Source organism: Petromyzon marinus (assembly GCF_048934315.1).
Source record: "Petromyzon marinus isolate PM22_M1 ecotype Great Lakes invasive population chromosome 76 unlocalized genomic scaffold, UKy_Petmar_22M1.pri1.0 chr76_unloc.3, whole genome shotgun sequence".
In the NCBI taxonomy this organism is placed as follows: domain Eukaryota; kingdom Metazoa; phylum Chordata; class Hyperoartia; order Petromyzontiformes; family Petromyzontidae; genus Petromyzon; species Petromyzon marinus.
The window spans coordinates 192,110-217,523 of NW_027422620.1; the positions used below are offsets into that span (position 1 = coordinate 192,110).

Below are 25,414 nucleotides of genomic sequence, written 5' to 3' on the forward strand. Positions count from 1 at the left end.
TCAATGCTAAATTACTAAATTACTAGTTGCCTCTGTGGATGTGTAGGTTTCCGTGACCAGTCACAAGCTAATCCCTCAGCTATTTGATATGCAAACCCCCTTTTGTCAAGGGCCTCACTTCTCCCAACCAGCATAAAGTCGCTACGAATCTTAACAGCGTTCATTGAAGCTCTGTGGAAGTGTGGGCCTTTACTTTAACATCTATTTCTGTGACCAGTCGCAAGCTAATCCCTTAGCTATTTCAATGCTAAATTACTAGTTGCCTCTGTGGATGTGTAGGTTTTGACTTTAACATAGCCATTTCCGTGACCAGTCACAAGCTAATCCCTCAGCTATTTGCACAAGATAATCCCTTAGCTATTTCAATGCTAAATTACTAGTTGCCTCTGTGGATGTGTAGGTTTTGACTTTAACATAGCCATTTCTGTGTCCAGTCACAAGCTAATCCCTCAGCTATTTGCACAAGCTAATCCCTTAGCTATTTCAATGCTAAATTACTAGTTGCCTCTGTGGATGTGTAGGTTTTAACTTTAACATAGCCATTTCTGTGTCCAGTCACAAGCTAATCCCTCAGCTATTTGCACAAGCTAATCCCTTAGCTATTTCAATGCTAAATTACTAGTTGCCTCTGTGGATGTGTAGGTTTTGACTTTAACATAGCCATTTCTGTGACCAGTCACAAGCTAATCCCTCAGCTATTTGATATGTAAACCCCCTTTGTAAAAGTGCCTCACTTCTCCCAACCAGCTTAAAAGTCGATACTAATCTTAACATCGTTCATTGAAGCTCTGTCGTCCCGACAGGTCTGTTCCTTTAACCTGAAGACGGCCACTTGCGTTGTGGCCAAAACGTCGTGAGAAATATATTGTCATTTTATTATTTTATTCTCATTCTACGTGGCTTTACCGAAAGAACCAAAGAAGATGAACCTGATATTTCCTAACTTTTGGGCCATACTGTACAATAATAACCCGATGTGTCCTGACTTTTGGGTCACGGTGTATAATAACCATAAGTGTCCTGACTTTTGGGCCACCATGTTTAAAACTAACCCGATATGTCTTGACTATTGGGCCACACTATCCAATAATAACCCAATGTGTCTTGACTTTTGGGCTACGCCATACAAAAACAACCTGATGTCTTGACTTTTGGGCCATCCTGTACATAAATAACCCAATGTGTCTTGACTTTTGGCCTACCCCATAAAAAACAGAAGCCGATGTGTCCTGAAATTTGGGCCACCGTGTATAATAACCATAAGTGTCCTGACTTTTGGGCCACCATGTACAAAACTAACCCGATATGTCTTGACAATTGCACCGCACTGTCCAATAAAAACCCAATGTGTCTTGACATTTGGGCCACCCCATACAAAAACAACCTGATGTGTCTTGACTTTTCAGCCACGCTGTACAAAAAAAACCCAATGTGTCTTGACTTTTGGGCCACCCCATATAAAAATAACCCGATGTGTCCTGACCTTTGAGCCACCGTGTATAATAACCATAAGTATCCTGACTTTTGCGCCACCATGTACAAAACTAACCCGATATGTCTTGACTATTGCACCACACTATCCAATAATAACCCAATGTGTCTTGACTTTTGTGCCACCCCATACAAAAACAACCCGATGTGTCCTGACTTTTGGGCCACCCTGTACAATAAATCTCTGTGTCCTGAATTTCGGGCCATCCTGTACAATAACCCTATGTGTCCTGACTTATGGGCCACCCTGTACGATAACCCTGTGTCCTGACTTTTGGCCCACACTGTACAACAATAACTCGATGTGTCCTGACTTTTGGGCCACCTTATGCAATAACCCTGTGTCCTGACTTTTGCCCACACTGTCCAATAATAACCTGATGTTTCCTAACTTTTGGGCCATACTGTCCAATAATAACCTGATGTTTCTTAACTTTTGGGCCATACTGTACAATAATAACCCGATGTGTCCTGACTTTTGGGCCACCATGTACAAAACAAACCCGATATGTCTTGACTATTGCACCACACTATCCAATAATAACCCAATGTTTTTTGACTTTTGGGCCACCCCATACAAAAACAACCCGATGTGTCCTGACTTTTAAGCCACCCTGTACCATAACTCTGTGTCCTTACTTTTGGGCCAGCCTGTACAATAACCCTGTCGTTACTTTTGGGGCACCATTTACAATAACCCGTGTCCTGACTTTTGGGCCAGCCTGTACAATAACCCTGTGTGTACTGACTTGTGTCCTCACATTTGGGCCACACTGTCCAATAATAACCTGATGTTTCCTAAGTTTGGGCACACTGTACAATAATAACCCGATGTGACCTGACTTTTGGGCTACCTTGTACAAAAATAACTCGATGTTTCCTGATTTTTGGGCCACCGTGTTTAATTACTATAAGTGCCCTAACTCTTGGGCCACCCTGTACAAAACTAACCCGATGTTTCCTGATTTTGGGCCACACTATCCAATAACCCAATGTGTCTTGACTTTTGGGCCACCCCATACAAAAACAACCCGATGTGTCCTGACTTTTGGGCCACCCTGTACAATAAATCTGTGTCCTGAATTTTGGGCCATCCTGTATAATAACCCTATGTGTCCTGACTTATGGGCCAGCCTGTACGATAACCCTGTGTCCTGACTTTTGGCCCACTCTTTACAACAATAACTCGATGTGTCCTGACTTTTGGGCCTTGTGCAATAATCCAATGTGTCCTGACTTTTGGGCCACACTGTACAACAAATAATGCGGCAAGGAATCATCCTAAAGTGATAAAGTAGTTTAGAAAGACTCAGCATCTTAATCAGATGTACCCTGTTATAGAAACGAGAAAGGGATATCTGCCCACATGTACAGGGAAACACTGATCTACTGGAGCAAGGGGGGGGGGGGATTCTTCCGGAAAAACAATCCCAAGGAGGAAGAAATCATCACGCCCAGGTATTTGCTGGAGACCACTTGAAGGCCACCAAGCCATCCGGGGACTGGGGGGACACAGATGATTGGGGCATCAACTCTGATTTAATTACATTTAATTTGTATCCCGAAGCACATCCACATTCCGTCACTAAGACCAGAACGGCCCACGCTGTCTGGCACCCACCTCCCACCTTCACGGAGCTCTGGAGCCAAGGAAGCCTCCAGAGAAAGATGCTGAAGGAAAGCGCTGGCGCGTTCACGGAGGATCGCAGCTTCCCGGGTCCGCGCTGCCAGGGTCACCTTGTAGGGGAAGTGTGGCCACCGAATCGAGAACTTGGAAACTGGTGAGACGGAGCGTTGTGGGAGCGGAACGCAAGGAGGGGGATGGAGGTCAGACGTTCCACGAGAGGAGGCGAGTCACGTCTGAATACCCACGGGACGTAGAGCATGAGGCTCGCTGAAACGGGGGCTTCCATGCAAAAGAATCGACGAGAAAAAAAAACAAGGAAAGAATCGAGCGTGTTGTGAGCATTGATAGACAGTGGAAAAGTATCAAGAGGCGTGAGAAGGGAGGGTTGCTTGCTACAAGGGGTAGAAAGAGGTCCCTTCATCGCTCCTTCTCTTGTGATTAGCCTGCTCTTTCTCTCCATCGCGACGCTCAATGTTTACTTTCAGCCGGAACGCATCGGATCGCTGCACCTGGAAAAATTTTGCCATGCCACATCCATCTCTCTTTATTTGGTCTTCAAAATTTTGTATAAATCTTTTTATAGACTTATAAGATCATGAGGACAATAATGAAACATTATTATGGATAGGCATACCTTACACTCTAGCCTTACGCCAATATTTCCCACTCCGAGCCAGCCTACAGTAGCATCCTGGAGGGAATGTAGAGCGAGGAATGTGCAAAACGTCTCGAGGCTGTGAAATGGAGAATTGGGGGGCGTGCCTGGCGCTGTTTAAAAGATACCCCCCCCCCCATCAGAAACCTCTTCCCTGCAGCTGCCCCATGACAGTGCTATGGTGAGCGAGTGGATGACTTGAGCACCTGCCAGCAAAGGGATTCAGAGAAGCGTCATGGCAAATGTAAGAAGGGAGGACTTGCGCGTGTGACAATACTTGTTTCGCACAGTACAAGTACATGGTGCAATACGTGCGTTTGGGAAGCGGTGACGCAGTGTTTAGTGCATCATGCTACAAACCCGGCGATCCAAGTTCGATTCCCATCCACGGCACGCATCAGTGGCGAGCGACATTTGGACCGATCCCCCAGCACCCATGCTTTGCTAACTCGCACTCACCAGCGTGGTGAAATATGGTCAAATTACCCCCATTACTGACGCAACATACGGGAGGGGCCTTCGTCTGTTGTTGTGCTGAGAATAACTGCAATGGATTTTATTTTGACGAATGTTGCAATATCCTGCATTCGGGGAGCGGCGGTGCAGTGATTCGTAGTCTCAAGTTGCATCTCCAAGAGGGTCCTGAGGGCGAGGGCAGGAGCTGAATTGGTCGTCGTGTGTGGCAGGAAACTGGAGTGCCCGAAGAAAGTCTACGCATATGCAGGGGATAACACTCAAGGAACTCATTTTATTTTTTTGTTTATCACAGACAGTCCCAAAGACCTAAATACACAAAACAGCCAGCGAAAAACATGACTATTAAATGTGTCACCGATATGAGTTAATAAGTGTCTTGAATCGAGCACGGTTATAGAAATATTGGAAAGACAGGGGGTAATGTTGCTGTGTATCTGTGCGTATATTGTAGCGTTCCAAATTTTAATCAGGAAGAACCTGTGGGTGTGTGAGGAAATTCCACTTCAGCCTTTGCAGTCTGTCGCGAGAATGATAAAATGCACCACGTGACACCCAAGTGTTCACCCAAAGGTGGTAACGAGACAATGACACAGACACAAATCTGCAGCCTTCTCAAGTGATATCATTTTGCCGAGTTCATTCCGAGCCTACGTCGCTCCCCCATTGGTTGTGTAAACACAGCGGAGTCTCCCAAGAACTTGTAAACAACCCGCCGAGCCCTCCCAGCCACCTAGGGAGAGAAGACGCCACCGTCGTGTTTTCCGAACGAGCCTGGCGACACACAGCTCAGCGACGCGAGCCTTCGATTGACAACAAGCCGCAGGAGCCCAATCAGCGGACTCCTTCACGGCATCGCAGCGATGACTACAGCCTCAAGCTAAACAATCGCAGAACCTGCAGACCGCTGTGAAATGGAAAGCGCGGTTCATCGTAAAGACGAAACCGTGCACATTTTCCTTGGATTAGCCCTCGTTTACAGAACATAACTACGTGTAATGCACGTACAGGAGAACATATGTCCGTGTCTCTCGAGCACTTTGAGCATTGTGTTTAAGGAACTACCCTCCTCGCGGCGGTGTGTATTAATTTAGAAAAATGTCAGGATAGTTTTTCAACTGGTTTTGTGCACGAGTGGTTTTAGTCAAATCCATTATCTATACAATAGTTTTGCGTTGCCAGACGTGACATGTTGCCTCCCCCACGAGCAGCTTCCATTTGGGAAAGATGAGTGCACAGACACTCCTGGGCTTAAACACGTTTATAGCAAAGTAATGGCAGTGCTGCCTAAACGCGGAACAAAAATACATTAATTTATAACACCGGCCCATCCTTCATAGTGGAGATAGCCTGGTGGGACAGTGGGTTTGTGGATTATTCAGTCACCTGGTCTTGAGTCTGAGCCTAGCTGGCAAGGTTATAGGGTTATTTGGTGGATCAGTATGTTGGCAGCGAGTTACTAGGTTAGAGTGTTTATTGGATCAGTAGGTCAGCTGGTGATCCGGTGGATTGGCTTGTAGTCAAATGGGTCGATTGACAGGTCAGAGTTTCACCAAGTCGGTGTATTGTATTGGCCTCGGTGTCTTATAGAGTCAGAGGGTGGGCAAGTTGGGTGTCGGGTTCATATATATAGTCGCGTTGCGAAAGTGTTTTATTGGGTCATAGGATGGGGTGGCGAGTTATCGGTCTGTAAGTTATTTGGTCAGTGGGTCAGGATGATGCATGTCGGGTAATTTACTCGGTGGGGGCACCCGTAGGCTGGCGGTCGGTCGGGGGTCGTCCGTCGAGTCGGTGGTTCGGCGGTTCGGCGGTTCGGCGGCCGCGACGTCATCCAGCCGTCTGTGCGAGCGTGGGTCTCGGCACTCCTCCGAGAGCAGCACGTGAACATGGAGCAGCCCGTCGGCGAGACGGGTCTTCTCCTGCTCGTAACTCTGTACCAGCCGCTTGCCGGAATTGACCAGAGCCTCGGCTCGCACTGCCATCTCCTCCTCGTAGCGCTCACTCAAACTGCGGAGATATGCCAGTGCTGGTGTCACGAGCGTGGCGGCACCGGCAGCACCCCAAACCGAGCGGAGCCCAGACTCTAAACGCACTTGGGCCGACCGGACCATGGCCCTGACTTTAATAAACAACACAAAACTAGCTCCGACCCTAACCACACGATCGTTACTCACGCCACGCGATACGCACCTGATAAAAGCGCCAAGGGTGCGTGCGTGAGAAATTATTTCCGACCGTTTTTTTTTACATTTAGGCACATGGTGGCGATGGTCAATTAGACACTGGTGCGACAGGTTGGTTTGCGCGTCATCCCTACCATGCGAGACCGGGGCTAACAGAGCACACAAATTGAGAAACGATACGAATGATAACGAGACCATACAAACTATCTAATCCGGAATCGAATAGTGGCCTCGCATTGAGAGTAGTTGAGTTGCTGGAGAGGGAGTGGGGTGGAATGCCGGACCCTCATGAGCACCACACGAAGCCGAGAGCAGAATAAAAGCGCGATACTGCCGTCGGTAGCATCAGCGCAACTGGCTTCACGACCAAGACCGCACCTCATGGGTTGCTTCCACTTGCTCAAGAGGATGCCGAGCGTTTCTTGACAGTCTAATTGGGGACAGGGAAAACACAGGGGTTGTCAGAAGTTGCTCCACTCGGAATGAGGAAACTGAGAAGTTATGGGAGTGGAGTGGAGGGGGAGGGCATTCGTTACCAAAGAGGACGTCGCTGATAAGTTCCATTTCCTCATTGGGGTTTCCTTCCGGCTCTCCGTGCACAACCGCGAGGCTGAGCTCACCCGAATCCTGGGCCGTGCCACCCGCGCTCTGTGGTGGCGAGGTGTGGGCAGGGAGCCATGTCACTCAAACGATCGCTCAGTCACCAACTCAAGAGGACAGATTCCTCCTATCACCTTAAGAGACCGCCGGGGCAAATGCTGTGAGCGAACATCTGTTAAGGCCAGGACGGCACACGAGGGGGTGATGTGGCCAGCACTGCCCCGATCGCCTTTCTCTCTCCGGGGCTGATGTTTACACACTGCACTGGGTATTAATTTAAGGCCGAGTCGGCCAAGGGAAGGCCCAGGACCGGTTCATATAACCGTTGTTGGTGTTGACCGTGAGCGGAAATCGAACTCGGGTCGCTAGGTTTGTAGCGCAGTGCTCTGCAATGCTGGTCTCCACTCTTACACGCACAAAGGCACTACTTCAACATACGGTCAATCGCATAAATTAATTCACTTGATCCCCTGCACTCGCATAATTACTCACACTTGTCCACTATCACACACTCCTTCACATGTCGCTCACATAAGTGAGTGATGACTGGGGATGGAGTTAAGTGACTGATGATGGTGAGTACTGTAGTAAGCCATGTATGGGGCTGGTGATGATGAGCCAAAGTGATCGATGATGGTGATGAGTGGTATCTATAGGTTCAGTGATGTGTGCCACTGTGCGGTCATCCACTTAACCTCCTCCAATGGCTGGACGTCCGTGCCATCGTCCGTGTGTGTGAGCATTGTCTTGGGGTATCCTTGATCTCCCCTGTTATTTAGCACATAAGGAAACACAAAGACAAAGATCCCCTCTCTTTCGTTCTTTCGGTAAAGTCACGTAAGTATAAAATAAATCAAGATGTTTCGGGCGCAACACAAGCGTCCGTCATCAGGTGGGAAAGCATGGTCTGCTGCTGAGGCAGACTGGTTTAAAAGGTTTGAAATGGGTGTAGCCCAAGGGTCATAATGAAGTGGCCGGGGCTAGTGATGTTAATGTGAGAAATTAGCATGTAACTATAAGATAGGAGAGCGGCTTCCTCGACGAGGGCACGGAAGTGGCTATGCTAATGCTAATTCCTCACATTAACATCACTCGCCCTGGCCACTTCTTTATGACCCTTGGGCTACACCCATTTCAAACCTTTTAAAACAGTCTGCCTCAGCAGCAGACCATGCTTTCCCACCTGATGACGGACGCTTGTGTTGCGCCCGAAACGTCGTGATTTATTTTAATTTATACCTACGTGACTTTACCAAAAGAACCAAAGAGATGGATTCCTGCAGTCACGAAAGCTTCAAATCAAAGATCCCCTGTATAGTCTTAACCAGACTGTTGGGGCAAGTGCTATTAGCAAGCACACGAAGGGAGTGGGTGGCCAGAACTACGTCCGGCTGACTGTCTCCCCAGTGACCAACCCTTGCCTCCAAAGAGCTGATTCGGACGAATGGCCAATTGAGAGAACAGCTGATGGGGAGCAGGTGACCAGGGTGGGTAGCTGAACGGTCAGCTGGATGAGTTCTGAACATGCTGCAGGTTGGTGTGTAGAGACAAGGGTGAAAGGGTGATTGATAATAACAAAATGTTAAAACTGCCTTCTGTTTACCTTACTGAGTCTCAAGTCGTCAAGCGGGTATCGTGTACAATGCACTAGAAACCAGTTCTGAACCGTCACACTGGTGGCAAGAGGCTGCCGACTTAGGGACGTTTTCCCCAGCTCCAATTCCGAGTTGGGCCAACTGTAAGAAGGGAGGAAGCACACTCCATTTGGGCCGGCCGCGACCGTTTTACCAGTGGTCGAGATCCTCCCGCGAGCTCAGGGAGGCCAGCTCAGGGCGCTGGGAGTCGGCCACGGCGAGGGTCTGGAAGTACGGGGACCCCCGCCGTGGGCGGCCGCCAGATGGGACGCTGGATCGCTGCAAGGCAACAACGACGACAGGGAGGACGATGATGAGGGTGACAGGTGCGAGCAGCAGCGGCAACAACCGCGACAGAAACAACTGACGGGGAATTGGCGCTCGCGTAGCAGATAGCGCACCATGCTTCGGACCTGGCTTATAATAGTTGCGCATTTACAAATGTACCAACTTACTTAGATTCAGATGTATACGAGAACCTGGCGTGGCGTGTAGTGAACATCAGCACGGGGGAGATGAAGGCGGCCGGCCGTGGCGCTGGCCAAACCACCTTCCTTGTGTGCAGTGCCGTCCTTCGTAGGTGCTCACTAATAGCACTTGACCCAACATTCTGTGTAGGCTACAAGACCTTTGTCTTTATGCGTGTACATGTGTGCGAGTGTGCACGTGTGTGCAAGTGTGTAAATGTACAAGTGTGCCAGTATGTGTGTGTACGTATACAATGTAGCATTTGTAGAGAGTGTAAAGTGGAGAGTTTTCCATATCTGGGCAGTGTGCTTATTACCAGCTCCGGTTTGACAGCAGAGGTCTCACTCTGAATCAGTCAGGCGGCATTCTCTATTAATCGGGTGTGTAATGCTGTGTGGAAGCTACCTGGTCTGTCGCTCCACATGAAACTTTGGATCGTTTCAGCCACAGCCATGCCCTGCCTTCTCTGTGCTTGTGAAATGTGTACCCCTCTAATGGAACATCTGCGCCGGTTAGAAACATTCAGGCTGGCCTGCCTACGGTTCATCCTTGGTTTAACTAGGCTGGATTGTGTGAGGAGCTCACAAATTCTTGAATGATCTGGACACAGTCCCATCAATGAGCTCCTCCGGCAGGCAGCGTTGCATTCGCTGGGTCATGTAGCCCGCATGCCCCACCACCACATGCTCAAGCTGCTTCTGTTTGTCCATATAGAGGGGGCTAAAAGAGCAACGGGCTTGAGCAGAGATGGATTGATGCAGTACGGGAGGATGTGGAGCTGAGCGGTGTTAAGATCGGCCTCTATGCAGGAGGCTCGCGAAAGACGTTACTGTGCAGTTGGAGGCAGTCGTCCTAAACAACATCTCAGGGCAGAGGAGCGACGCTCACAACAATTAACGAAGCGCTGGGCAGCTAAAATGCAGCAAGTTGACACAGTAAGGGACACAGCTGGTGCATCTACCAGTCATCTCAGTCAACCCATGGCACCTGGGTCTGTCCCGTGACCTCGTGTCAGCGAATCTTCGACACTTCACGTGGCCTCAAAGTGCACCTAGCCTGGCACAGGTGCCGTGGTGACATCACCGCCACTTAGTGGGGAATAGCGGCTGTTGTTATTGTTGAGTGTACATGTGTGTATGAGTGTGTACGTATGAGTGTGTACGTGTGAGTGTACATGTGTATGAGTGCGCACGTGTGTGTGTGTGCGTGTATAATATTTGGCCGTGATGCGGCCAAGCGGTAGTGCTGTATTAACCATAGTAATAATAATAACACTGTGGTGTGGTAGTAACCGCAGTAGTTGTAATACCGCTGTGGTGTGGTAGTAATGGTAGTGCTAATAATAACACTACGGTGTGGTAGTAACCACAGTAGTAATAATAACAACACATGACTTAAAGCTTTTGTAACGGCAGGAATTCATATTCTTTGGGTCTTTCGGTAAAGCCACGTAGATAGAAAAATAATAAAAATAACAAGCAAGCGTCATCAGGTGAAAAATATAGTGGGAGAGCTGCTGAGGCAGGAAAAATATATATGGCGGGAGCGCTGCTAAGGCAGGGAGTTATAAAGGTTTGAGATGGGTGTCGCCCAAGGGTCAGTGGGCGGGGCGAGAGATTAAATTTGCATGTAAATGTAAGATCGGAGAAATCTTGACAAACGAAGCTGTGGGGGTGGCCATTATAGTGTGAGAGATTAGCATGTTAATGTAAGAAATTTGCTTGTAAATGTAAGCTCGGAGAGAGCTCGGAAAGAGCCATCACCACATGGAGGTGGAAAAGGATGGCAAGCCGCCATTCACTAACACAGCTAACGGTGTCTGTGTTAGTGAATGTAACTCAGAAAGTTGAAAATAACTGCTAACATAGGTAGGTAGGAAGGGAACAACACAGCCAGTTATGACCTAAACTGGTTAATAACGTCCTTCCAATGATTGCTCAGTTTGTACCCATCTCGATTTAAATTGTGTCTATGTTTATATATCTGGTTGGCTTCATGAACGAATCTTTGCTGATAGCCAGTGGGTTTGCAGAGTACCTTCGTCTTGGCAAAATCTATTTTGTGTGTGCCTACAGCGTTAAAATAATGATCAGCCATGGCAGAGGTATTGGTCCTGCCCTGTTTCAGATCTGCCTTGTGTTCACGAACCCAGTCCGAGACATGTAGCTTAGTTTCCCCATTGTAACTGCTGCCGCAAACACAGCTTAGTTTGTAGACACCGAGGTATTGCGTCTCAGGGATCACATCCTTCACAGATGGGATCAAATCACGAATTTTATGTACTGTGTTGAATCGTACCTGGATCTCGTGTTTGCTCACGATTTTGGAAATATTTTTGGTGACCCCTGCTATGTATGGCAAGGTGATGGTTTTGATTGGGTTCTCAGATGGTTCTTTCCCAACGGTTGGGGTGATAGCTTTACAGATTGTGTGGTCTGAATATCCATTATTATTCTATGGTACAGTGTACCTCGGTATACGTCGTTAATTAGTTCCAGAAGGTAGGAGGACTTATACCGAAAATGACGTATACCAAACTAATTTTTCCCACAAGAAAAGGGAAAGGAAATAATCCATTCCAGAGTATAACAAATTATATTTTATTTGGCATATTATACATTAATGGGGTTGTATAACATAATCTAGACACTACTTAGTACTAAAATGCAGACATAAATTAAAATAAATGCATAAATACATTAAAATAAATGCATAAATACATTAAAATAAATTGAAATAAAAATAAAATGTAAAGTCACTTTACCTTGCTGAGAGGAGTTGATAGCCTACGAGGATGGTGGTGAGGAAGGGGAGGAAATGTTTTTTTTTGGAAGGAGAGTCCCTTTCCATTCAAACTTCAGGAAGCTGAAATTATGGGGTTTTTCTCTTTCTTTTCTAGACTTGGATCTGGTTGAGGCTCACCAGGTTTGAGTTTTACTAAAAACCTGTTCATTGAAGTTTTGTTTTTGTCTTCTTCTAAGAAAGTTCCTGAAGTGTGACATTGTCTGGTCATTCCACAAAATACTGTTACACAGAGAGTTATAGCAAGGGTTGTGCACTGAACGAGATCTACTGTACAGGCAGACTGAGGATCGGCGCTTTGTCTCAGTCGTGAACGGGGTATACGCGGGGACGCGGTGACTCATCCCGACCCATACAAGTTCTAGCAAGCGCGTCGTATCCCAAGCAAGACGTCGTATCCCAAGACATTTTTTTCTCGTCAAAACATGACGTATACCAAATTAGACATTCCAAAGCGGTCGTATACCAAGGTACCACTGTATAGAGTTTTGATGAGGTAATGCTTCTGGGATGGATGGTGGTGGGAGTCAGGTTTTAGGTAGGCATCCATATGGGTGGCTTTCCTGTAGACAGTGTCCCATTGAGCCATCAGGTCTCTTTTGGATTAAAACATCCAATAATGGTAACTTGTCATCCTTTTCCACCTACATGGTGAATTTGATGGCTGGGTGCATGGAGTAGGCCATGTGGCCAGATGACGAACGTATCATCTACCATCTACGAATCTCTTCCACAAGAAAGGACGTAGGGTGGATGCCTGGATGGCATCTGTCTCAAATTTCTCCATGAAATATTGGCTACAACTGGAGATAAGGGAGAACCCATTGGGGTACCTTCAACTTGTTTGTAGAATGTTCCTTTCCTGGTGAAGTGTTGGTGAGGCAGTGTCTAACCAGGGCCGGGACACATCAGCATTCAGTCCTTGTTGGACCAAATCTTCAATGATTGCAATGATGTCAGGCACAGGAACATTGGTAAACAAAGATACCACATCGAAACTGACAAAAGCAAATCACCTGGAGATAGTGAGATGTTCTTAATTGAAGACATCAAGTGAGTTGAGTTTAGTAAAGCTGAGGTGGTCTCACCAGTGAATGGTTGCAAGGTCTCAGACAGAAATCGGGCCAGTTTGTAGGTGGGTGATAGACTGATTCGACATCTTTAATCGATCCAACCAAGCAGCTTTCCTTAAAACCCTCTGCTGCTAGACCACACAGATTTTATGGCTTACCAAAAATCCATAAAGAAGGTACACCACTCCGTCCTATCGTCTCCACCATTAGCTCACCCACCTCCAAACTTGGCCGCATTGGGGCTCTGCAAGCCTCTCCTCAGCGTGCCTGGTAAGGCGATGTTGAACAATCCTTGCCAGGACCTTTCCCGGCACACTGAGGAGTGAGATGCCCCTGTAGTTCTTACAGTCTGTGCGATCCCCCTTCTTAAAGAGGGGGACCACAAGGGCATCCTTCCAATCCTGCAGAACCCGTCCAGTGGTCCAGACTGTTGTTATGACTTCATGTAGGGCAGTCTGTGCACAAACGCCACCCTCCCTCAGCATTTCACTTGGGAGATCATCTCTGCCCGGTGCCTTTCCTGGTCTGTGACTCTGGATCGCCTTTAGTACTTCCTCAAAAGATGGCACCTCAGCCAGCCACTCACAGGGGGTTACTTCTTCTTACAATATTTGAGACACCACAGCCTCAGCAGGGTCATCCCAACTTTGTCCCACGATGTTTTCCATGCCGAGGGATTTCCCCTCCCCCAGGACTTTACCGAAATGCTCAGCAAATCTGCAAACCTGTTCCTGGGGGTCGGAGATTGGATCACCGTTTTCCCCTAATGATGGTAATAGGTGTGACACTGCAGGTAACTTTTTGATAGAGTTAAATAGTGACTTGTGATCGCGGGCCATTGAGGCAGACTCCATCTCCTCAGAAACCTGCGACCACCACCCATCCTTGCAGTGCTTCACGGCTCTCCGAACCTCTGAGCGAAGGCTGCGGTAAGCCTCCTCATTCTCTGATGTGGGATGCTGTAGACGATGAGAGTGGGCCTGTTGCTTTTTCTCTGCCAGCCTGAACACCTCATCTGTCAGCCACGGTCTCTGGGGAGGTCTGGACCGTGTACCCAATGCAGCCATTGCTGCTGCATGAGTCATAATCCTTAACCTTGCCCATTTACCCTCGACATCTGGAGGAGTTGGGGGCAATGCCAACCCCAGCTGCAAACGATGATTACATTCTCGCTTGCAACTTTCATCCACTAGGTGAGACCATGCCACCTTAGGATTGAATGGGATCCTGGGTATACACCCACCACCGGAGTGGAAGAATGACAGGCGCATCTTACAGATCACAAGTCGATGGTCAGTAGGCAGATCAGCTCCACGGTAGGTCCTGGTGTCAAGGAAATGGGCCCGCATCCGCTGTTCCGTCACTACGTAGTCCAGCAGATGTTCTTGCTTGGACCTGGCATGGATCCATGATGTTGTGTCGATGCGCCGATGCCGGAACAGCGTGTTGGTAATTACAAGCCCATGGGCTGCACAAAAATCTAGCAGGCTCCTCCCGTTTTTATTGGGCTGATCGGGCTCATGCCTTCCAATCACTCCAGACCAGATGCCAGCATCATGACCAACTCGGGCATTGAAGTCGCCCAACAGGATGACTCCCGAGAGGCCACTTTAGCTAGCACCTGTGACAGGACGTCATAGAAGGCATCTGACTCATCGGCCTTGCCTGCATCCCTCCACGGATGTTCGTCTTCGTGGGGGGAGCATAAGTAACCACGACCACTACTTCTCGCCCTCCGGTTGATGGGAAGGCGAGCCCAAAGTAGTCTGGGGCTTACCGCTTCCCACACTTCACCGCCAAGCTCCCACGCCCCCTCCATTCTTTTGTTCAGAAGAAGAGCCACTCCTTGTTGTTTGGTAGTGTCCTGCCCCGAGTAGAGGACTGTCCACCCCTCATTGTGGCAAGAGCCAGAACCGGTCCACCGGACCTCCTGAATAGAGATCCAGGCGGTACTGGTCCAGCTCCTGACAGATGAGTGGCAGCCTCTCCTCCAAAGTGAGTGTTCGAACATTCCACGTGGCCATTCGTAGTGGCTTTTTGTTGTTTCTGGAGGAGCCCCGAGGGTAAAGATTCAATCTCCTGGCTCCGCCAAATAGGGTTTGGCCAGGAGACATCATAGACGCCTGTCCCCACGAGGCCTCCGGCACAAGCTTATTAATTAGATATTTTATCCGTGGCTTTGTGGTAATTAATTGAAGGTGGAGGGGTTACCAGCCCCTCGCACCCATCCAGAGCCCCCATTTAGCCGCTGTGGTGGTTACAAACGCCATGAGGGGAAAAGCCAATCTAAATTGGCCCTCCCCCCCACGGCACTGCCCACCACAGCATTGCCGTCCGGCACCACGAGGAGGTAGGGGGTTCTTTTTGCCGGACTACTACGGTGTGGTAGTAACAGAAGTAGTTATAATAGTTATACTACGGTGTGGTAGTAAAAAAAGTTATAATAGTTATAATACAGTGTAGTAGTAACAGTAGTAGTTATAATAATACTATGGTGGTAGTTATAATAATACTACGGTGTGGTAGTAACAGTAGTAGTTATAATAATACTATGGTGTGGCAGTAGTTAAAATAACACTATGGTGTGGTAGTAGGTCGTAGTTATAATACTAGTACGGTGTGGTAGTATCATTAGTAGTTATAATATTTATCATAACACTACGATGTGATAGTAACAGTAGTAGTTATAATAGTTGTAATAATGTGTGGTAGTAACAGTATTAGTTCTAACAACACTACGGTGTGGTAGTAACAGTAGTAGTTAAAATAGTTATAACAATACTACGGTGTGGTAGTAGTTATAATAATGTAGTGACATAGGACGTCAATACTGTGTTGGCCCATATGGGGACTGGAGGTGGGTGTCATGGAGGTTGTGTTAGGCCATGACACTCTACGTGAACTCACAAGACACGTGACCGGACAAAGGGGGGCTAGGGGCCCCAAGGGGGAGCTCGATGGGGTTACGTGGTTGAGGATCCGGACCTTCCCGAAGGTACGAGAAGAGAGGCGTGGCCTGGGCGGAGCCAGCCATGCCACAGCGGTTATAAGGGGGGTGTGAACGCAGAGCTGGGGCAGTTCAACTCCGGAGTGAAGACGTCATCATCGGTCCACAAGTCCCCGATCGTCGTTCATGACCAGGCAGCCCGTTGCCTGCCTTGGTCATGCTGTGTCGTGTTCCCAGAGTGTTAGTGAGATTAGGAAGGTGGTTACTGTTATAATAAATAGTGTTGCCTCCAAGTTGTGTGCACCTAATTCGAACCCACTACAATAATAACACTAGTAGTGTAATGAGCGACTTCGGCGACACGTCGTGTAGAGCAGGGGTCCCCAACTCCCGGGCCGCGGACCGGTACCGGTCCGTGGCCTGTTAGGAACCGGGCCACACAGCAGGAGGTGAGAGCAATGAGTCTGCGCGTGGCCCGCCCATGATTTTATTTACCACTTCCGTCCGTGCCTGTTTCCTGCACTGCGCACTTGTCTCAGTCACGGTGTTGGTAAGCACAAAAGCTCTAACCCCTAGTAGCCACAATGAGTAAAAAAACAAATGTCGCTAGAGAGCTTCTTTGAAAAGGGAGAAAGACCCAATGATGACCCCCCCCCCCCATGTGGGAGTAACAGTAGTAGTTATACTAGTTATAATAACACTACCATGTGGTAGTAACAGTAGTTATAATAACACTACGGTATGGTAGTAACAGTAGTAGTTATGATAGTTATAACACTACGGTGTGGTAGTAACAGTAGCAATTACAATACTATGGTGTGGTAGTAACAGTAGTAGTTATGATAGTTATAATAATACTACGGTGTGGTAGTAACAGTAGTAGTTATAATATCACTATGGTATGTAGTAATAGTAGTAGTTATATCAGTTATAATAACACCACGGTGTGGTAACAGTAGTTATAATAACACTACAGTGTGGTAGTAACAGTAGTAGTTATAATAACACTACGGTGTGGTAGTAACAGTGATACTAGTAGTAGTAGCAGTAGTAGTAACAACACTATGGTATGGTAGTAACAGTAGTAGTTATATTTATAATAATACTATGGTGTGGTAGTAGCAGTAGTAGTTATGATAGTAATAATAACACTACGGTGTGGTAGTAACAGTAGTAGTTATACTAGTCATAATACTATGGTGTGGTAGTAACAGTAGTACTTATGATAGTTATAATAATACTACAGTGTGGTAGTAACAGTAGTAGTTATATCACTACGGTATGGTAGTAACAGTAGTAGGTATACTAGTAATAATAACACCACGGCGTGGTAGTAACAGTAGTAGTTATTATAATACTACGGTGTGGTAGTAACAGTAGTAGTTATAATGTCACTATGGTATGGTAGTAACAGTAGTAGTTATGATAGTGATAATAATACTATGGTGTGGTCGTAACAGTAGCGGTTATAATAGTTATAATACTACGGTGTGGTAGAAACAGTAATAGTGATACTAGTAATAAGAAAACTACGGTGTGGTATTAACAGTAGTAGTGATACTAGTTATAATACTATGGTGTGGTAGTAGCAGTAGTAGATATGATAGTTATAATACTACTATTGTGTGGTGGTAACAGTAGTAGTTATAATAAAACTACGGTGTAGAAGTAATAGTAGTAGTTATAACACTATGGTGTGGGAGTAACAGTAGTAGTTATACTAGTTGTAGTAACAGTAGTAGTTATAATAACACTACGGTATGGTAGAAACAGTAGTACTTATGATAGTTATAACACTACGGTGTGGTAGTAACAGTAGTAGTTATAATACTATGGTGTGGTAGTAACAGTAGTATTTATGAAAGTTATAATAATACTATGGTGTGGTAGTAACAGAAGTACTTATGATAGTTATAATAATACTACGGTGTGGTAGCAACAGTAGTTATAATAATACTACGGTGTGGTAGTAACAGTAGTAGTTATGATAGTTATAATACTATGGTGTGGGAGTAACAATAGTAGTTATAATACTATAGTGTGGTAGTAACAGTAGTACTTATGATAGTTATAATACTACGGTGTGGTAGTAACAGTAGTAGTTATAATATCACTACGGCATGGTAGTAACAGTAGTAGTTATACTAGTTATAATAACACCACAGTGTGGTAGTAACAGCAGTAGTTATGCTAATACTACGGTGTGGTAGTAACAGTAGTTATAATAGTTATAATACAACTACGGTGTAGTAGTAACGGTAGTGGTTATAATAGTTATAATACTATGGTGTGGTAGTAACAGTAATAGTGATAATAGTTATAATAACACTACGGTGTGGTAGTAACAGTAATAGTGATACTAGTTATAATAACACTACGGTGTGGTAGTAACAGTAGTAGTTATAATAAAACTACGGTGTGGTAGTAACAGTAGTAGTTATGATAATTATAATACTACGTTGTGGTAGTAACAGTAGTAGTTATAATATTATGGTGTGGTAGTAACAGTAGTATTTATGATAGTTATAATAATACTATGGTGTGGTAGTAACAGTAGTACTTATGATAGTTATAATACTACGGTGTGGTAGTAACAGTAGTAGTTATAATATCACTACGGTATGGTAGTAACAGTAGTAGTTATACTAGTTATAATAACACCACGGTGTGGTAGTAACAGTAGAAGTTATAATAACACTACGGTTTGGTAGTAACAGCAATAGTTATACTAGTTATAATACTATGGTGTGGTAGTAACAGTAGTAGTTAAAATACTATGGTGTGGTAGTAACAGTAGTACTTGTGATAGTTATAATAATACTATGGTGTGGTGGTAACAGTAGTACTTATGATAGTTATAATAACACTACGATGTGGTAGTAACAGTAGTAGTTATAATAACACGACGGTATGGAAGAAACAGTAGTCGTTATGATAGTTATAATAACACTACGGTGTAGTAGTAACAGTAGTAGTTATAATAGTATGGTGTGGTAGTAACAGTGGTATTTATGAAAGTTATAATAATAGTAGTTATGATAGTTATAAAACTACTATGGTGTGGTAGTAACAGTAGTAGTTATAATAAAACTACGGTGTAGAATAGTAGTAGTTATAATACTACGGTGTGGTAGTAACAGTAGTAGTTATAACACTATGGTGTGGGAGTAACAGTAGCAGTTATACTAGTTATAATAACACTACGATGTGGTAGTAACAGTAGTAGTTATAACACTACGGTATGGTAGAAACAGTAGTTATGATAGTTATAATAACACTACGGTGTGGTAGTAACAGTAGTACTTATGATAGTTATAATAACACCACGGTGTGGTAGTAACAGTAGTTCAAATACAACTACGGTGTAGTAGTAACAGTAGCAGTTATATAAGTTATAATACTATGGTGTGGTGGTAACAGGAATAGTGATACTAGTTAAATAATACTACGGTGTGGTAGTAACAGTGGCGGTTATAATAGTTATAATACAACAGTGTGGTAGTAACAGTAATAGTGATACTAGTTATAATAACACTACGGTGTGGTGGTAACAGTAGTGATACTAGTTATAATAATACTATGGTGTGGTAGTAGCAGTAGTAGTTATAACAACACAATGGTATGGTAGTAACAGTAGTAGTTATATTTATAATACTATGGTGTGGTAGTAGCAGTAGTATTTATGATAGTTATAATACTACTATGGTGTGGTAGTAACAGTAGTATTTATAACACTACGGTGTAGAAGTAATAGTAGTTATAATACTAGAGTGTGGTAGTAACAGTAGTAGGTATAATACTACGGTGTGGTAGTAACAGTAGTAGTTATAATACTATGGTGTGAGAGTAACAGTAGTAGTTATACTAGTTATAATAACACTACGATGTGGTAGTAACAGTAGTAGTTATAATAACACTATGGTATGGTAGTAACAGTAGTAGTCATGATAGTTATAATAACACTATGGTGTGGTAGTAACAGTAGTTATAATACAACTACGGTGTAGTAGTAACAGTAGCAGTTATAATAGTTATAATACTATGGTGTGGTAGTAACAGGAATAGTGATACTAGTTATAATAACACTACGGTGTGGTAGTAACAGTAGTAGTGATACTAGTTATAACACAACGGTGTGGTAGTAGCAGTATAAGTTATAACACTACGGTGTGGTAGTAACAGCAGTTATAATACAACTACGGTGAAGTAGTAACAGTAGCAGCTATAATAGTTATAATACGGTGTGGTAGTAACAGGAATAGTGAAACTAGTTATAACACTACGGTGTGGTAGTAACAGTAGTAGTGATACTAGTTATAATAACACTACGGTGTGGTAGTAGCAGTAGTAGTTATAACAACACTATGGTAAGGTAGTAACAGCAGTAGTTATAATATCACTACGGTATGGTAGTAACAGTATTAGTTATGATAGTTTTCATAACACTACGGTGTGGAATTAACAGTAGTTACAATACAACTACGGTGTAGTAGTAGCAATATAAGTGATAATAGTTATACTACGGTGTGGTAATAACAGGAATAGTAATACTAGTTATAATAACACCACGGTGTGGTAGTAACAGTAGTAGTTATAATAACACTACGGTGTGGTAGTAACAGTAGTAGTGATACTAGTTATAGTAATACTATGGTGTGGTAGTAGCAGTAGTAGTTATAACAACACTATGGTATGGTAGTAACAGTAGTAGTTATATTTATAATAATACTATGGTGTGGTAGTAGCAGTAGTAGCTATGATAGTTATAATACTACTATGGTGTGGTAGTAACAGTAGTAGTTATAATAACACTACGGTGTAGAAGTAATAGTAGTAGTTATATACGACAGTGGTAGTAACAGTAGTAGTTATAATACTACGGTATGGTAGTAACAGTAGTAGTTATAACACTATGGTGTGGGAGTAACAGTAGTAGTTATACTAGTTATAATAACACTACGATGTGGTAGTAAAAGTAGTAGTTATAATAACACTACGGTATGGTAGTAACAGTAGAACTTATGATAAGTTATAATAACACTACGGTGTGGTAGTAACAGTAGTTATAATACAACTACGGTGTAGTAGTAACAGTAGCAGTTATAATAGTTATAATACTACGGTGTGGTAGTAACAGGAATAGTGATACTATTTATAATAACACTACGGTGTGGTAATAACAGTAGCAGTGATACTAGTTATAATAAGACTACGGTGTGGTAGTAACAGTAGTAGTGATACTAGTTATAATAACACTACGGTGTGGTAGTAGGAGAAGTTATAATAACACTACGGTGTTGTAGTAACAGTAGTTATAATAATTATAATACAACTACGGTGCAGTATCTTCTTGGTTCTTTCGGTAAAGTCACGTAGAAGGGAAATAATACAATAATCAAAAATAAAACATCATAAAATAAAATTCTCACGACATTTCGGCCACAACAGAAGCAGCCGTCCTCACCCATCTTGAAATACACTGCCAAGCTTAGCAGTGTTCATTGGAGCGCTGTCTTTCCGACAGCTCTGTTTCTTCACCTGAGGACGGCTGCTTGTGTTGTGGCCGAAACGTCGTGAGAATTTTATTTTATTATGTTTTACTTGTATTATTTTATTTCCCTTCTACGTGACTTTACCGAAAGAATCAATAAGATGAATCCCTGCAGTCACGAAATATTTAAATCGAAATTTTACGGTGTAGTAGTAACAGTAGCAGGTAATATAGTTATAATACAACGGTGTGGTAGTAATAGTTATAATACTACAGCGTGGTAGTAACAGTAGTAGTTATAACACTATGGTAGGGTGGTACAAGAAAAAGTGATACTAGTTATAATAACACTATGGTGTGGTAGTAACAGAAGTAGTGATACTAGTTATAACACTAAGGTGTGGTAGTAACAGTAGTAGTTATAATAACACTACGGTGTGGTAGACACAGTAGTAGTTATAATAGGTATAATACTACGGTGTGGTAATAACAGTGATAGTTATAATACTACGGTGTGGTAGTAATAGTGATACTAGTCATAATAACACCACGGTGTGGTAGTAATAGTAATAATACTACGGTGTGGTAGTAACAGTAGTAGTTATGAGTTATAATAATACTATGGTATGGTAGTAGCAGTAGTAGTTATGATAGTCATAATAACACTACGGTGTGGTAGTAACAGTAGTTATAATAGTTATAATACAACTACGGTGCAGTATCTTCTTGGTTCTTTCGGTAAAGTAACGTAGAAGGGAAATAATAAAATAATCAAAAATAAAACATCATAAAATAAAATTCTCACGACGTTTCGGCCACAACAGAAGCAGCCGTCCTCACCCAGCTTGAAATACGCTGCCAAGCTTAGCGGTGTTCATTGGAGCGCTGTCTTTCCGACAGCTCTGTCTCTTCACCTGAGGATGGCTGCTTGTGTTGTGGCCGAAACGTCGTGAGAATTTTATCTTATTGTTTTATTCGTATTATTTTATTTCCCTTCTACGTGACTTTACCAAAATAACCAATAAGATGAATCCCTGCAGTCACGAAAGCTTTAAATCGAAACTTTACGGTGTAGTAGTAACAGTAGCAGTTATAATAGTTATAATACTACGGCGTGGTAGTAATAATAGTTATAATACTACGGCGTGGTAGTACCAGTAGTAGTTATAACACTACGGTAGGGTAGTATAAGAAATAGTGATACTAGTTATAATAACACTATGGTGTGATAGTAACAGAAATAGTGATACTAGTTATAACACCAAAGTGTGATAGTAACAGTAGTAGTTATAACACTACGGTGTGGTAGTAATAGTAGTAGTTATGCTAGTTATAACATTACGGTGTGTTAGTAACAGTAGTAGTTATAATAACACTACAGTGTGGTAGTAACAGTAGTAGTTATAATAACACTACCGTGTGGTAGTAACAGTAGTAGTTATAATAACACTACAGTGTGGTAGTAACAGTAGTAGTTATAATAACACTAGTGTGGTAGTAACAGTAGTAGTTATAATAACACTACAGTGTGGTAGTAACAGTAGTAGTTATAATAACACTACAGTGTGGTAGTAACAGTAGTAGTTATAATAACACTACAGTGTGGTAGTAACAGAGTAGTTATAATAACACTACTATGTGGTAGTAACAGTCGTAGTTATAATAACACTACCGTGTGGTAGTAACAGTAGTAGTTATAATAACACTACGGTGTGGTAGTAATGGCAGTAGTTATAATAACACTATGGTGTGGTAGTAATAGTTATTCTAGTTATAATAACACTACGGTGTGTTAGTAACAGTAGTAGTTATAATAACACTACAGTGTGGTAGTAACAGTAGTAGTTATAATAACACTACGGTGAGGTAGTAACAGTAGTAGTTATAATAACACTACAGTGTGGTAGTAACAGTAGTAGTTTTAACACTACCCTGTGGTAGTAACAGTAGTAGTTATAATAACACTACAGTGTGGTAGTAACAGTAGTAGTTATAATAACACTACAGTGTGGTAGTAACAGTAGTTATAATAACACTACCGTGTGGTAGTAACAGTAGTTACAATAACACTACAGTGTGGTAGTAACAGTAGTAGTTATAATAACACTAGTGTGGTAGTAACAGTAGTAGTTATAATAACACTACAGTGTGGTAGTAACAGTAGTAGTTATAATAACACTACGGTGAGGTAGTAACAGTAGTAGTTATAACACTACAGTGTGGTAGTAACAGTAGTAGTTATACCACTACCGTGTGGTAGTAACAGTAGTAGTTATAATAACACTACAGTGTGGTAGTGACAGTAGTAGTTATAATAACACTACGGTGTGGTAGTAACAGTAGTAGTTATAATAACACTACAGTGTGGTAGTAACAGTAGTAGTTATAATAACACTACCGTGTGGTTGTAACAGTCGTAGTTATAATAACACTACCGTGTGGTTGTAACAGTAGTGGTTATGATAGTTATAATAATACTACCAAGAGGCGGCCGGTGCCAAACTCAGAACGGAGCCCCGCCAATGCCTCGAGCGGCATCGCGCGGACAGCAGCGGCAGCAGCAGCGCCCCCGACTCGCGAACGAATACCTGGAGGTCAATGAGCGGAACGCATCGAGACAAGTCGACAGCGGTGGCTCTGTGCATCGAAATACAGACAAGGAACCACCACCACCACCGCTGTCAACCCACACGGTTTAGCCGTATTCTTGTACTGGAAAATTGAGTTTTCAAGCCCATGCGGCGTACAGCCGTTTCAATGCGGGCAAAACGAATGTGCCTATTTGTTAGTGTTTAAATTTCGATTTAAAGCTTTCGTGACTGCAATGATTCATCTTCTTTGGTTCTTTCGGTAAAGTCACGTAGAATGAGAATAAAATAATAAATTGATAAAATAACACAGTAATATTCTCACGACGTTTCGGCCACAACACAAGCGGCCTTCATACTAACACTGTAGTGTTATTATGTTAGTGTTTCTCCCTTGTGATGGGACTTTGGAGGTCTAAATTGTCCCGTAATAAGGTCGGGCACTGATAATTATTATGGGTTGGCAGCTATGTCACACGCTCGCACTGATTGATTTTAAAGACGTTGTTGATTGTCACTGCGGGGGCCACCGAGGGCAGAGTCCGTCTCCTCCTAATCCTCAGCGGCAGTCCGGTCTCTGGGGGAGGTTTGGACCGCGTTGCCTAAGCAGTCATCGCAGCAGCCACCACAGTCGTGAACTTATTTCCCCTCAGGATGAGCCGAGACCCGGCCACTGCGGGTTGGAGAGGGGTCCTGGGTAGGCGGCCACCACCGCAGTGGAAGAACTGATTACTGGAGGTGTGTAAAAGAGCTTTGTGGCTCATCGGATTCCTCCAGTATGGATACAGATCCTGAACCCTTACACAAACTCACACGCAGAAAGAGAGAGGCAGATAGAGAGGAGTCGTGAGGAGGTGGATTGATCGTGCTGACAGAGGCAAGGGAGTCGCTCTCACCGACGTCTCCTCAGGGCTCCTCACCGACGTCTCCTCAGGGCTCCTCATCGCCGCCTCCTCCTCCTCCCTCTCCCCTCCTTGCGCCGCCATTGCGGTTGCGAGTTTCCCGCCCTTTTTTCCCGAACGCCCGCGTGGCGTGACGTCACTAGTTTACCTTTAAGGTCATGTACGCCGTGACGTCATTTATAGTTTAAACAAGACAAGCGCGGAACGTGACATCCTGAAACAACCACGCGAAGCAAATACAAATGTAGAGGATATCTCAGCCATCCCATAGCTGTCAACACATACGGTTTACTCCGTATTCTTGTACAGGGAAACTAAGTGTTCAGTTCCTTACGGCTTACAGCCGTTTCATTGCAGGCAATAACAACATACGGCCAAAAAAAGTCGTGGGATAACTTTTTCATGCGGGTCTTTCGGTAAAGTGACGTAGAACAAAAATAATAACAAAAAATCGTCATCAGGAAGATAAAAGGAGGGGG

At 44.1% G+C, this 25,414-nt stretch overlaps 1 protein-coding gene across 2 annotated transcripts; it reads right to left on the bottom strand.

Moving 5' to 3' along the window:
* Positions 1-4,501: 4,501 nt before the first annotated feature.
* On the bottom strand, positions 4,502-25,074 carry LOC142908211 (uncharacterized). Of its 2 annotated transcripts, none has more exons than XM_076058552.1 (6): positions 24,954-25,074; positions 8,819-8,943; positions 7,726-7,798; positions 6,967-7,078; positions 6,809-6,860; positions 4,502-6,254 (listed from the first exon to the last, which is right to left on the bottom strand). In XM_076058552.1, the coding sequence occupies exons 1-6, from the start codon at positions 25,017-25,019 to the stop codon at positions 5,942-5,944; spliced, it is 741 nt and encodes a 246-aa protein (XP_075914667.1). In that variant the 5' UTR covers positions 25,020-25,074; the 3' UTR covers positions 4,502-5,941. The 2 variants fall into 2 exon arrangements, with proteins under 2 accessions (XP_075914667.1, XP_075914666.1); XM_076058551.1 differs by having other exon boundaries at positions 24,930-25,071.
* Between the last annotated feature and the right edge of the window lie 340 nt (positions 25,075-25,414).

Bases quoted from the DNA above. Each gene is read 5' to 3' on its own strand.
- LOC142908211 (XM_076058551.1), bottom strand. From the start codon at position 25,019: ATGGCGGCGCAAGGAGGGGAGAGGGAGGAGGAGGAGGCGGCGATGAGG. The intron at 8,944-24,929 runs GTGAGAGCGACT...GTTGCCTTGCAG, and splicing joins GGAGCCCTGAGGAGACGTCG to CGATCCAGCGTCCCATCTGG. The intron at 6,255-6,808 runs GTGCGGTCTTGG...ATATCTCCGCAG, and splicing joins AAGTGGAAGCAACCCATGAG to TTTGAGTGAGCGCTACGAGG.